Here is a 13,707-nt window from a genome sequence, read left to right as displayed (position 1 = left end):
CCGGGTCCAGAGGAGCCCTGCAGCACCTACTGCAGCTGCATCTCAGCTCTGCTTGCATTTCAGGCAGTGGCTTCCAAGGGACAAAGTTCTGCCCCTGGGTGTAGAGGACACTGTGGACAAGCTCAAGATGCTCGAAGGCCGCAAGACCAGCATCCGGAAGTCAGTACAAGTGGCCTATGACCGCGCTATGATCCACCTGAGCCGGGTCCGTGGGTCCCACTCCTTCGTCACTTCTAGCTACCTGTAAGAGTGGAGCTGGGCCTGTGTCTGCCTTCTGTGCCTCTCTCTGGCCCTGAGGCACGAGAAGCCTCTTCTGCCCCTGCCATGTTATGGCTGGCAGCTTCGTTCCAATGGCAAGCCCTGACTGGACTGGGTCTCCAAGGGCAAGGCCCAATATTGACCAATCACGTGGTTCCCCTGGAGGGCTGCTGTGTGCCAAAAACTCCCACCCAAGGTCCCTGGGGATGTTCCACTGAAGAACCACTCAGAAGTAGAAACAGCTGAGATTTAGCCAGCCAGGGAGATAGGCCTGGCGCACCAGGCAAAAGTACTTTTGTGGGGCCAGCTGGCTCACTCCATGCCTCTCCCACTTAACCATACCTCAGGGCAGGCAAGGTTCTGACACTGATCCCAGAGATGTGCCAGGGTCCCTCGGGAACCCTCAGAGCTCCCTCCCCCCACATCGCCCGTGCTCGCACCCCCTGTCTCTCTCACCTCCCTCACCTAGCCCAGGCTCTCCCTCCCGTCATTGCTCTCCTCTCTCCCTTGTGCCAAACTGACAGCAACATCACCAAATGGATCTTTTTCTTTGATGCCCATTTCCTTCCTGCCAGCTGCTACATTGGATGGATGTCTGCCAGGCGCTTGAGCCCCAGGTAGACGCTCTCCCACTTGTAAGGACCTTTCCCCACACCCACAGACGCCCACTTCTACAGGCCAAGCCCAGCTGCATGCACTCGTCCTGTGGATGGAGCCGGCATCCTGCCCTTCCCCTCACTCTGAGGAGTGCTGAGGGCAACCCTTGTCCACGCACAGGCTGGATGGAGATGGGGTGGCACACCATGCCGACGCCCCTCCTCCCCTCTCGTGGGCTTTTCTCTTCCTGCAGCAGCCTTAAGCCTTACTGCATCAGCACGTCACCGCAGGTCACCGCAGGCGGCATGGCGCATGGCGGCTGCCCTCCAGCACCCTCCCCCTGTTTTGCTGCTCCTCCCTCCCAGAGCAGGGAGCACAGCTTTTTTCTTTCATCCCCTGCCTTCAACCTCTTCTCCACCTTCACCTCCTCAACTTCTCCCCTCAACAAGGAAGGAAAAAAAAAAAAACTGTGAATGAGGAAAGCTGACTGACCAAGCAGCGCGGTCTCGGAGGCTCTGCTCTTGACCTTTCTTTCACCTCTTCAGCACCAAAGCCGTGGCCGGTTTGCAGACCGCCCCTTGCCATTTGATTTCTACCTTGCTGTTCTCTTTAATTGTTTTACATTTTTTCATGGGGGAGTTTTGGGCAAAGACGAAGTTCCTGGGGAGGTCACTGCCATTTTTACATTCTCAAACTTTGTAAAAATTACAACCAACCACCAACTTCTTACACATTTGGGACATGAGCCACAGTTTAAAAGGGAACCAACAAAACTCACCGAGAGGGCCAGATTCTGTCCAGTGAACAGCGCAGCAACAGCGGACAGGACGTGGTGTACATAACTGTAAGATACCGCCATGAGTTACCGCCGTGAGTTACTCAGACGCTCTCCGTTACCGGAACCCGCCATTCATTGTGCAGCCATGCAGTGCAGTCTAGCCGAAGGAGCCGCCGCGCCCCTCTCTCTCCCCAGGTAGCTGGTCAGCCGTGGACTCTGACCAAACCTCATCCAAACCTGTGTGAAGATCTCGGGGCTTCCTCCCTCTCTGTCCCCTTCCCCCACACTCTCTGCTCCATTTTTCAGCCTCTGAATCCTTCCCACTCTCCGAGTCCCACTTAAAAACTGCTCTTTAGGACAGGATGCGGCTCAGATCCTGCTGAGGCTTGGGGCCTCGTGTCTCTGTCTGGTCTGCTGTGAAGCACACGATGCTCTATTTATTGTAGAAAGTGACTTTATTTGCCTTCTAGAATTGTTTATAACAGATGGTTATAAGAGAGGTAATAAACAGAAAAACCTATGCCTGTAAAGAAGACAAGAGTTAATTTTACCTACATAATATGACGTCTTATTTTCTCTCTGAGAAATAAATGTTCTATGGGCAGTGGCTTGTGGTGCTGTGTTTGGTGTCCTTGGCGGGGCTTCCTATCCTAACTCCACCCACTTCTCTGAAGGCAGTCATTAAGAATGGACTGCTCTGTCCTTTAGGTCTCAGACTGGGGACTGAGGAGGGTCCTGCCAGGTTTCTGCGCGTCAGCTGCATTCTCTCCGGCCAAGGTCCTGTAGGAGCTGCGCTGGAGAGGTGGGTCCACGGGCATCCTGGCCCCTCCAGCACATTCACCAGACTGCAAACAAGGACGATCCAGCCTCCTTTGACCTTCCTTCTGTAGGTGGGCAGCTGGGACACAGAGGTTGGTGTCACCTGCCTAGAACTGGAAGGATCGTATCAAATGGCCTGGCCTCCAGACCATAAGATTAAAAGGCATGGGTTGGAGAGATGGCTCAGTGGTTAAGAGCACTGACTGCTCTTCCAGAGGTCCTGAGTTCAAATCCCAGCAACCACATGGTGGCTCACAACCATCTGTAATGGGATCTGATGCCCTCTTCTGGTGTGTCTGAAGACAGCTACAGTGTACTTATATATAATAAATAAATAAAATATTTAAAAAAAAAATTAAGGGGGCTGGAGAGATGGCTCAGCAGTTAAGAGCACCCGACTGCTCTTCCAGAGGTCCTGAGTTCAATTCCCAGCAACCACATGGTGGCTCACAACCATCTGTAAAGAGATCCAATGCCCTCTTCTGGTGTATCTGAAGACAGCTACAGTGTACTTATATATAATAAATAAATAAATCTTTAAAAAAAAAAATTTAAGAAGTGTGCAGCAGAGCCCTAGGCAAGGGCGTGGCCTAGCCAGCTTGGACACCACGGTCCTCAGGGCTACAGCACATGCACATGCCCATCTCTATACACATATTTAAAAGCAATAAACACACCTTTTAAAATGCACGTAGAAGACAGTGGCCAAGTTCCAATCACCTAAGAATAAGTATTTCCTCCACTTTAGTATTATTACTAAAAGCTGTTGTTAATAACAACAACGACAACAATAATAATAAAACTATTAGTTTACTTTTTAACTGCCAAGTCATCCGTCCAGTCCCATTTTTACTTATTTCTGTGTGGGAATTAGAGGACACCCGGTAGGAATCTGTTTTCTCCTTCCATTCTGTGAGTCCTGGGATCAAATTCATATCAGGCCTCGGTGTGACCTTACCCACTCGGCCATCTTGATAGTTCACAGCAGGTATTATGGTTTAAAGCAGTAGGTGACTGTTACAAGACCCTGTGAGGCTAGCCTCTGTGTCGCCTCAGCGTAGGCTTGGATATTTCAAAACATTTTTTTTTCTTTTTTTCAGAGCTGGGGACCAAACCCAGGGCCTTGTGCTTGCTGGGCAAGCGCTCTACCACTGAGCTAAATCCCCAACCCCAAAACAGACTTTTTAATAAGGGTTCTTAGATGCTTCAACCTCCCTTCTAGCCCACCACCCTCCAGAGGTAGCAGAAAAGAAAGGTTACTGGGATACAAGGGAAGGGCACCTGTTTAGAAATGGTCCTTTGGGGGTTGGGGATTTAGCTCAGTGGTAGGCGCTGCCTAAAGCGCAAGGCCCTGTTGGGTCCCAGCTCAAAAAAGAACCAAAAAAAAAAAAAAAAAAAAAAAAAAAAATGGTCCTTTGGAGCAAATCCAATCTTCATCGTCAGGATGTCAGCAGTTCAGATCACACGAACCAGCAACGCCAGCTCGATCCAAAAAAAGCCACGAGGTGTTTAGACATAGTTCCTTGGGGCGATGTCAATCTCTGATTGTCAGGACAGCAGCAGTCCAGTTCAGTGGTGTCAGGGTAGCAAACATGAATCAGCAGCGGTGGCACGATCCAGCAGAAACAGCCAGGCCTCCGCTGAATTGTCACGAGTCAGCACCAGTGACCAGCAGGTACATCAGAGGTCTGCCATGCCTCTCTCAACAAAGCGAAGGGGAGCAAAAACAAGTCACGGGAGATATAGGAAGCGTTGCAAAGCCATCTATGCAAGCCCGCCATCACTGTCTGTTGGGTCCTATTCATACTCCCCTCCAAACATCACGTGTTCTCCGAAAACACCAAAACTCCACGAGAGTCTGTATCAACTGACATATCCAGAAACTTCCACTTCACTCTGCCAATCCGCCCAAGTCCTCGGAAGCAGCAAGCCACCACCAGAACACCACCAGACGTCTTTGGGTGCATTTTTTTTTCAATGAAGTCATGACAAACAATGAATGGCAAGGATTACCCATGCCATCCAGTGTCGTCCACCGTCTGTTGGGTCATATTTATATTCCTAACATTACGTGTCTGCTTTCACAGAGTATCCTCTCACCTGTGTGCCCCAGCCAAGCATCATTTGACGTAACTGACTTTCCACCTCAGTCTCCTGGGTTTTCCTGGGTTGTCTCTGTGGATGGTTCTAAGCCAGACTGCCTACTGCTATTATGTTAAAACATTAATGGTCTCTACAATACTAACATATCCACCTCCAGCAGCTAGACTGTGGGGTACCTTTTCACGGACAAAGGCTGTATTATTTACTCTCCTGGTGTTTCCTGATAAAATACCCCGGCAGAAGTAACTTGAGGGAGAAAGGTTTTATTTTGGCTCACAGTCCCGGAGGGACACAGTCCACCCTGGTCAGAAGACATGGCCACAGAGGCAGGAAGTTGATCACACCGCATCCACACTTAGGAGGCCGAGTGGCACCCAGGAAGCGATGCCACTGTATAAAGCCTTCCTCCAGCGAGACTCCACCTCCTAAAGGTTCCGCCGTATCAACTGACTACATGACGGCTCTGTGGTATGGTTGATGGGAAGGTTTTTATGGCAGATACAAGAGGATAGCCAGAGGCTTCCGGAAGAGTCTAGTGCAGAGAAAGAAGCGGGCAGAACGACACCAGCAGACTGGACCTGGCCGTGAGAAACAGCAGCAGAACAGAGAGAGAAACGGGGTGTGGGGGTGGGGACCAGTGAGCATAATTGAATGAGGTAATAGAACAGGTAACTCTAGGGAGGGAAGCCTGTGAGCTAGAAGTTGAGACGGGCCAGGATACTAGTCTGGATGCTGGAAAGCGTAACAGGTAGAGGTCAGCATGTGCTTCGGTGTGCAGCAGGCACCACAGACAGCCGTTTGTCTGTCCCTTCTGCCTTCTAGAACTTGAGGAAATGGAGTTTCCTTTATTTTTTTTTTTAAGATTTATTTATTTAACTTATATAAGTACACTGTCACTGTCTTCAGCCACACCAGAAGAGGGCATCAGATCCCATGACAGATGGTCGTGAGCCACCATGTGGTTGCTGGGATTTGAACTCAGGACCTCTGGAAGAGTAGTCAGGTGCTCTAACCACTGAGCCATCTCTCCAGCCCCCTGGAGTTTCCTTTAAACCTGACATGGCACTAGCATGTCCCCTGAGCTAGTGGGGGACAATCCACATTCTGACCTCACCACGGGTCCATTCCGCATGCAAGTATCCAGGGACACTGGAGGAGTCAGCAAGGGACCATTGACCAAGTGACCTCTTTGGCTAGTTTGGAAAGTTACTGTCTCTGCTTTGGGGCAGAACTGCCAGCATCAGGGATGAGAGGTCACCCTTAGACATATCACCTCTGAGGATAAGTCTGCAAGGCTGAGTGGTCGTTTGGAGAAGCAGACTTATCGCTAAGCTGAGAACAGGATTGTTCCTGACACACGTTTACAAGCAGCACCTAAGACATAACTGCAGGGGTTGGGGATTTAGCTCAGTGGTAGAGCGCTTGCCTAGGAAGCGCAAGGCCCTGGGTTCGGTCCTTGCCTAGGGCGCAAGGCCCTGGGTTGGTCCCCAGCTCCGAAAAAAAGAACCAAAAAAAAAAAAAAAAAAAAAAGACATAACTGCAGCTGACGCTCTCTCTGCTTCCCAGGGAGTATGCACCTTGGTGAATTTCTCCTGCACGGAATCACGTGCTCTCCCGTGTCTGGCTCCTCATTCAGCTGGGTTTTTGTTTTGTTTTGGGTTTGTTTTGGGTTTTTTTGGAGCTGGGGACCGAACCCAGGGCCTTGCGCTTCCTAGGCAAGCGCTCTACCACTGAACTAAATCCCCAACCCCTCAGCTGTTTTTGATTCCATCCTGGGGCTCATATAGCCTTTTATAAATTTCATTATATAAACACTGTATGTCTGTCCATTCTGCCAAGGGTGTGTGTGTGTGTGTGGTGTGTGTGTGTGGTGTGTGTGTGTGTGTGTGTGTGTGTGTGTGTGTGTGTGTGAGAGAGAGAGAGAGAGAGAATGTGTGTGAGAGTGTGCCTGTGTGGTGTGTGCTGTGTGGGGTGTGTGTGTGTGTGTGTGTGTGTGTGTGTGTGTGTGTGTGTGTGAGAGAGAGAGAGAGAGAGAGAATGTGTGTGTGAGGTGTGCCTGTGTGGTGTGTGTGTGTGTGTGTGTGTGTGTGTGTGTGTGTGTGTGTGTGTGTGGTGTGTGAGAGTGCGTGTGTGGTATGTTTGCAGGCATGTGAGTGCATGACAGGATTGAGGAGGTGGAGGCCGTGTGAAGTCAGCTCCTTCCTTCTACCTTTATGTGGGTTTCAGGGAAGCTTGAGTAGCAAGTACTTTACCCCCCCAAATTGTCACCAGACCACACTTTATGCTTTTACACCCCAAGGCAAGTAACCCTGGTCCGAGAGGGTATCTTTTACTGTCTGTCTGTCCATCCATCTATTACAGTGCTGGGGTCAGACCTAGGAACTTGCAGGAGCCAGGCAAGTGCCCCGCCCTGTCCCTTTCAGTTGAAAAGAGCAGGTTCTAATGAGACAACATGGCAGGGCCATGGGAGCCGAGGTTAAAAAGGGACTAGAAGAGCCCACTAGCTGTGGGCCGACCTTGGTCCCTGTAGCACATCTCAGGCAACAGGGCGTGGAACGCGCAGAAGACTCTGAAGTGACTTCAAAGGAATCCTTCAGCTCTAGGGTGGGTGCTGTCAGAGATAAGGGCCAGGGAGGCAGATCTGACTGACTGGAAGCTTTGTGTGGAAGCCAAGTTCTGGAGATGAGATTGATTGCACACCCTGCCGGGACTGAGGCAGAGGTCCAAGGAGCTCGGGACTGTCCTGGGTTGGCCACACTTGGGTCCCTAAGAGAGAATTGTCAGAAGCATCTGGGGGGGAGTCTGCCATGGCTGGCTGTGAGGGAACAGAGAGAGGAGGAGGCTGGAAGTTGCCCAGCTGTGGGAGCAAAGTCAGCAGAAATGGTGGGGGAGTCCTGCCAGTTATAGGGAGTTCTGCAGTGTCGGGGTGAGGGTGGGGGTGGGGTAGGCAGTGGGGGTGGGGGAGCTGGAACATTGTGGGGCTCAGCTGTTGCAGGCCTGTTTGAGTTAATAGAGAGCCAGATGCCTTCTCTGGAGATGGGGGGTGTTGTAGGAGTGGATAAGAAAGTGGTGGCTTGGGGTTGGGGATTTGGCTCAGTGGTAGAGCGCTTGCCTAGGAAGCGCAAGGTCCTGGGTTCAATCCCCAGCCCCGGAAAAAAAATAAAATAAAATAAGAAAGTGGTGGCTTGGGGCTGGAGCGAGGACTCAGCTGTTAGGAACACTGACTGCTCTTCCAGAGGTCCTGAGTTCAATTCCCAGCAACCACATGGGGGCTCACAACTCATCTGTAATGAGATCTGATGCCCTCTTCTGCTGTGTCTGAAGACAGCCACAATGTACTGATATAAATAAAACAAATCTTTTTTTCAAAAAAAGGTGGCTTTTCCTAGTAAACAGAACCCCATTTTACAAGGGTTTTTTTTTTTTTTTTTTTTTTTTTTTTGGAGCTGGGGACCGAACCCAGGGCCTTGCGCTAGGCAAGCGCTCTACCACTGAGCTAAATCCCCAACCCTTTTTTTTTTTTAAATTTATTTATTTTATGTATACAAGTACACTGTAGCTGTCTTCAGACCAGAAGAGGGCATTGGATCCCTTTACAGTGGTTGTGAGCCACCATGTGGTTGCTGGCAATCGAACTCAGGACCTCTGGAAGAGCAGTCAGTGCTCTTAACCGCTGAGCCATCTCTCCAGCCCCTACAAGGGCTTTCTTTACGCNTGCGCGTGCGTGCGTGCGTGCGTGCGTGCGTGCGTGCGTGCGTGCGTGCGTGCGTGCGTGCGTGCGTGCGTGCGTGCGTGCGTGCGTGCGTGCGTGCGTGCATGAACCTTTACAGGATTCTGAAGGACAGAGTCCAGCCTGAGGTAAGCCCAGACTCAAATTTGGACCAAGTCAGTGTGTCTGCCCTTTTGGAGGGGAGATGACTTAGCATCCCTATGGTGTTCTCAGAGACGGGCTGTGGGTCCATGGCTGTGCCTCTGTCCTCTCCCAGGCCTGAGGTCTGGTTCCACCCCTCAAACCCTCAACTGCTCCTCCTCCAACCCCACTCCCCTCCCCTCCCCGCCATCAAGTCTCCTCTGCCTTCTCCCTCCTTAGTGGTTAGGACTTTAAATCTTTGATCATGTGACTCGGAACCCCAAAGTCCACACTGGGACCATGGATATGTAACCATGTAACCCCTCACTGGGATTACGTAGCGTCTGGAGATTGGAGCTCAGGTCCTTACATGTGCATCAACCATGTGATTAGCTCAGGCTAGACTCAAATTTGCTTCATAGCCTAAGGCTAGCTCTGAACTCCCGATCCCCCCTGCCTCCACCTCCCACATCCTTGGGATTACGGCAGGCACCACTGGGTCCAGCTCACTTTTATTGCACCCACAGATAGCTCTTTCGTCAGTGTAGTGGGTGTCTGGCTGTGGTATAGAGTGCTAACTGCCCATTCTATGGAGACGCGATTGCTTCCTCGCAATAGACTGAGGGCATGTGGTGCTTCCAATGATTTGCTTCTAGAACAGCACTATGAAGGCCGGTAATTGTTTCCCCAAGGTATCTGTGGAGTCTGGGTAAGGTCCCCAGGGCGCTGGGGAGCGACTGTTTGCCCAAAGTGCTGGTAACCGTTCCCATACCTGCCAGGAGGTTCCCATGGGTCAATGTTTGTGTTTTCCAGACTCAGCTAGATAAAACATTGACTTGGCGAGGTACTTCCTCCCCACCCCGGGCAGAGAAGGATCTGCCCCAAGGCGGTTTGCACTCACCAGCTGTTCAGCGTTGGGTGCCGTGTTGGCACGAGTGTGCAGTCAGTCCTGCAGCAAGCAGCCTCAGGGGCAGCCAGAGAATGCCGCCGCAGACTGGGAGCTGTTCAAAGGCGTGCACAGGTCCCTCTGAGGTGTTAAACTAGAGGCAGAAGCTGGTGTGTCCCCTGTATACCCCGTGCTGCCTGTTTCCGCCGATGTCCTGAGGCATGGCTCCTTCCTCTTTGAAAACATTAACTGGATGCTTTTCTAAGGTTTGGCGTGGACAAGATCAAATCTCACTGCCAGGAAGGTTACCTCATCTTCCCCCTTTTGTACTGAGACTGAGCCCCAGAGAGGGTGAGCACCTTGGTCCCAGTCACATAACTAGAGAGTGTAGAGCTGGAATCTTTCAGTCTGATTCTAGAGCCCTGGGCGCCGTCATCCCCCGGTTTATATTGCTTGTCTCTTCCCCACCGTAATCTGTTTTCTGTGACATCTGAAAAAGGGGACCACAAACACTCCAGCCGGCATCCTGACTCCTCTATCAGGTCCCCCCCAGAACACTTCACACTCTGACTATCCATCCAGGCCCAGCTTCTGAGTGCTTTTCTTTCAAGGGAGAACATGTGTCAATTCCCTCTGTGCTCAGCACACAGTAGGACAGCACAAAGCCCTGGTGAGCTGGGCACATGCCTTTTCCTATGACCTCACCTCCTGCAGGAGGCTCAGGTTCTGGCTTGGTTGGCAGTGTTAGCACGGACCCTGCTCTCCCTCCTCAGCACCCCAGAAAAGTCAATGTGGTGAGCGGCACAGGCTTCTAACCCCGGAGGATCAACGGCAACCTTTGCTACATAGCAAGTTTGAGGCCAGCCTGGTACAGACGAAACCGTGTCTCAGGTAAAACAAAAACCCAGCGAAACCCTTCAGTATGGTGCACTCAAAACCTTGCCAGGGGAGAAGAGAGCTCACTCCCACTGCTAAGATGAGCAGCAGAGACTTGGGGTGCCCTGGTTTGCCCTTTGACCTTTCTTGGCCTCCTTAGACCATGGAAGACTCCCAGGACCTCTGACTTTGTGTCCCCTTCACAGCCCCTGTAGCCACGCTGCCTCCCAGTGGCAGTCTGAAGGCAGTGAACAAGGGAGGATTATTTGCCTGCAAAAGATCAGGACTGGGGTTGGGGATTTAGCTCAGTGGTAGCGCTTGCTTGCCTATGCAAGCGCAAGGCCCTGGGTTGGTCCCCAGCTCCGGAAAAAAAAAAAAAAAAAAAAAAAAAAAAAGATCAGGACTATGCGAACACAGAGCCTGGAGTTTGGAGTTGGCGAGTCCGAGCTCGCATTCCTCAGAAGCAGAGCAGGCAGGTGCTGGCCCTGTCCGTGATCCGTGAGTGGCTGGGGACCAGCAAGGCAGAGCCACCTCGCTTGACTCCTGTGGCCTTCTGGGGCTCATCGCCTGTCTTTGGCCCTGCTGACAAGACTGTCTAATTGAATGCTTCAGAGACAGCAGAAGGCCACAAGGGACAGAAGAAGACGTCCCTTGTGTGTGTCTGCCCCTTGGGTGGCAACTTTGGGACCTGTGGAAAAAGAAAGTTCGCATCAGGACATTTCAGCACATATATATGTATACTCAGGTGAGATGCCCATGCACATAAACCAAACATTTAAAAATCTAAAAATTAGTTTTTCGTTATTCAGAACATTTTCCTTTTACTGGCAGAGTTTCGTTATGTAGCGACTATTGGCCTGGAACTTACTGCAACTCAAACTGGCCCCAAACTCACAGAGATCTGGTTGCCTCTGCCTCCTGAGTGCCGGGATGAGAGCTGTACCCTTGCCGTGCCCATCTTCAAACTGTTTACTTTTTGAATGAATGAATGAATGAATGAATGAAAATAAAATGGAACACATTTAAGAAATCATTTCATTTCTGATCAGAAACCTATTCAATCGGTTGGGCATTGAGGATCCTAGTTTTTTGGGGTTTTTTTGTTTGTTTGTTTGTTTGTTTGTTTCTGGAGACAGGGTTTCTCTGTGTAGCCCTGGCTGTCCTGGAACTCACTCTGTAGACCAGGCTGTTGGGCTTCGAGCTCACAGAGATCCCCCTGCCTCAGCCTCCCAGGTGCTGGGACTAAAGGCATGTGCCAGATGGGGGCAGTTCTTTTTCTTCTTCTTCTTTCACTTCAAATGATTTATTTATTTATTTAATGTATGTGAGTACACTACACTGTAGCTGTCTTCAGACAAAAGGGCATCTGTCCCTTTCCCTGGAGGCTGCCCAAGTCTGTAGGGACTTGCGAATCATTCAGAGGTTCCTGCTTCTATGACAAAATGCTTACTCTCCTCCTTAAGTGGGACAGCAGCCCATCGCACCCCCACCCCCTTCTGTAGCTTGTTCTTTTGCCTAAAATATGGTAAAGTTAGATTCGGCTCCCATCCCCACCATCCTGATGGCCTTTGTTCTCTGTACACGTGCGTGTGCCTCAGTTTCTCCAAAGACTCCCTTCCATCCACCTACTGGGGCGACCCCACACCGAGCACAGTTTGAGGACAGGTTGCCGAATGGTCAACCGTTGCCAGGGTTTCACTGTTTCACAGAACACCTCCGTGAGCCTCTACTCACCCAGCAAATATTTGTGATTGAGATCCGCTGTGCCCAGGTACCTTTCCTGAGGGACTTAGAGACAAGCAGGTGAAGCCAGCGCCACCCTGGGGGCCCCTGAGTGCGATATGTGCCGGGTGGGTGTCGGAAGAGAAGAGGTTCGGGGTTTGTTTGTGGGTCATTTTACGACTTTTGTTTCTAGGGCAAAGTCTACGTAGGCAACCCAGACTAGTCGTCTGGAACTCGCCGTCTTCCTTCCTCAGTCTCCCTTGTGCTGGGATCACGAGCGTTCACCACCACGCCCTGTCCAATTCACTTCTTCACGGGTCGTGTCCATATCCAGGTACCAAGTACAATAAATTAAGAATAACAACGTTTCCGCCCCGTAAGCCCTGTGCTGTCCACCTTTGCTGTGGGCTTGATTGGAGACGCACCATTGGACCTGGCGGTGAGGGTGTTAACTGAGCGGGGAGGGCCCAACTGGATTGTGGGTGGCACAGCCCCATGACCCGGGTCCCCGGAGTGGAAAGCAGAAGGGACCAGATCGCTAGATTTACCTCCTTGCTTCCTGACTGCGATGTGACCAGCCACTCCCATCCTGCCCAGAGCCTTCCCCACCTCGATGGGCCATACCCTCAAAACACCCTCCCGAAGTCGTTTTCCTATGTTTTGATTTGGAAGTCCATGCTTAGTTCATTGTCTTCAAGACTACAGTGTGGATTCCTCTTCCAGAGAAGGGAGGCAGGGGACTATCAATCAGGTGCAGGCTTGTCATTTTCGTACATTGCTGCACAAGCTCCTGGTTGCCCCATGTGTAGATCAGAGAGAACACTACAAATGGCGGCGGCGCCACGCGCAGGATGCGCTCACAGAGAGCACCTTGGGGATGCCTTTGCTGAAAGAGTTCGCGCTGCTCAAAGGGCGACCAGCTGTAGGAGATCACGTGCCGTATCCGCGTTGGGTTCCCAAACTTGCAGCCCCCGGTGGCGGTGGCGGTGTCCCTCTACCTCCACCTCTCATGTTGCTGAGAGGCCAAACCTACTCCATCTTGAGACCCGCCTCCAGATGCTTACCCGGATGGACGCTCCCCATTCGCCTCTATTTCCTATAAAAGCCTTGGCCCAGTGAGAGTTCTGGGCTGCTTCAACCCAACCGTCCTGTGGTTCAGCGGTGGCTAAGCCCAAACTCGAGTTTATAATAATGAGACCCTAATGCGATCGCATCGATATCGGCTCCTTGGTAGTCTTTTGGGGTTCACAAACACTTCCTGTCAAAGCAGCTAGGGAAGTCACCGAAACACACACTTCCCCTGCACCATGACAGTGTTCTATGAGGTGTTACTGGTTTCTCCTTTGTTACAATTTAACTAGGCACAATAGTATTTTAAAACTCATGAGTTTGGGCCCGTGAGATGGCTTTGTGGGCAAAGGCGCTTGCGGCCAAATCCAAGGTCCAGAGTTCAATTCCTAGGTCCCACGTGGTGGAAAGCTAGGCTCTGATAACACCAAAAGGAGCTCGGGGGAGGAAAGAGTTAATTTGGCGGCCATTACAATGTAGCAATGTACCAAGGAAGAAGCCTTGGCAGGAACTGGGAGGCAGGATTTAGGGACTCCTCCTCCCCTCCTGCTCAGCTTCCTTTCTTACACAACCCAGGCCTGTGGATCTGCCCAGGGATCACAGGGTACATTGGGCTGCACCTTCCTACATCGAATGACAATGGAGAAAATGTCCACAGACATGCCCACAGGCCGGCATAATGGGAGTAATCCTGTTTGGTTTTTTGTTTTGGGAGACAGGGCTCTCTGCGTAGCCCTGGTTGTCCTGGAA

At 51.3% G+C, this 13,707-nt stretch overlaps 1 protein-coding gene across 3 annotated transcripts in view; it reads left to right on the top strand.

Annotated features, from left to right (window-relative positions):
• Nucleotides 1-2,240, top strand: part of Brpf3 (bromodomain and PHD finger containing 3) — a 36,730-nt gene extending 34,490 nt beyond the window's left edge. For 2 of the 3 annotated variants that reach the window (XM_032888377.1, XM_032888378.1), the window contains exon 13: nt 64-2,240. In XM_032888377.1, the coding sequence (XP_032744268.1) occupies nt 64-247 (184 nt within the window). In that variant the 3' untranslated portion in view covers nt 248-2,240. The remainder of the gene's footprint in view (nt 1-63) is intronic. The other variant, XM_032888380.1, reaches the window with a different exon arrangement.
• Nucleotides 2,241-13,707: the final 11,467 nt, after the last annotated feature.

Source organism: Rattus rattus, chromosome 18 (assembly GCF_011064425.1).
Source record: "Rattus rattus isolate New Zealand chromosome 18, Rrattus_CSIRO_v1, whole genome shotgun sequence".
NCBI lineage: Eukaryota > Metazoa > Chordata > Mammalia > Rodentia > Muridae > Rattus > Rattus rattus.
This window is presented reverse-complemented; position numbering and strand designations above follow the sequence as displayed.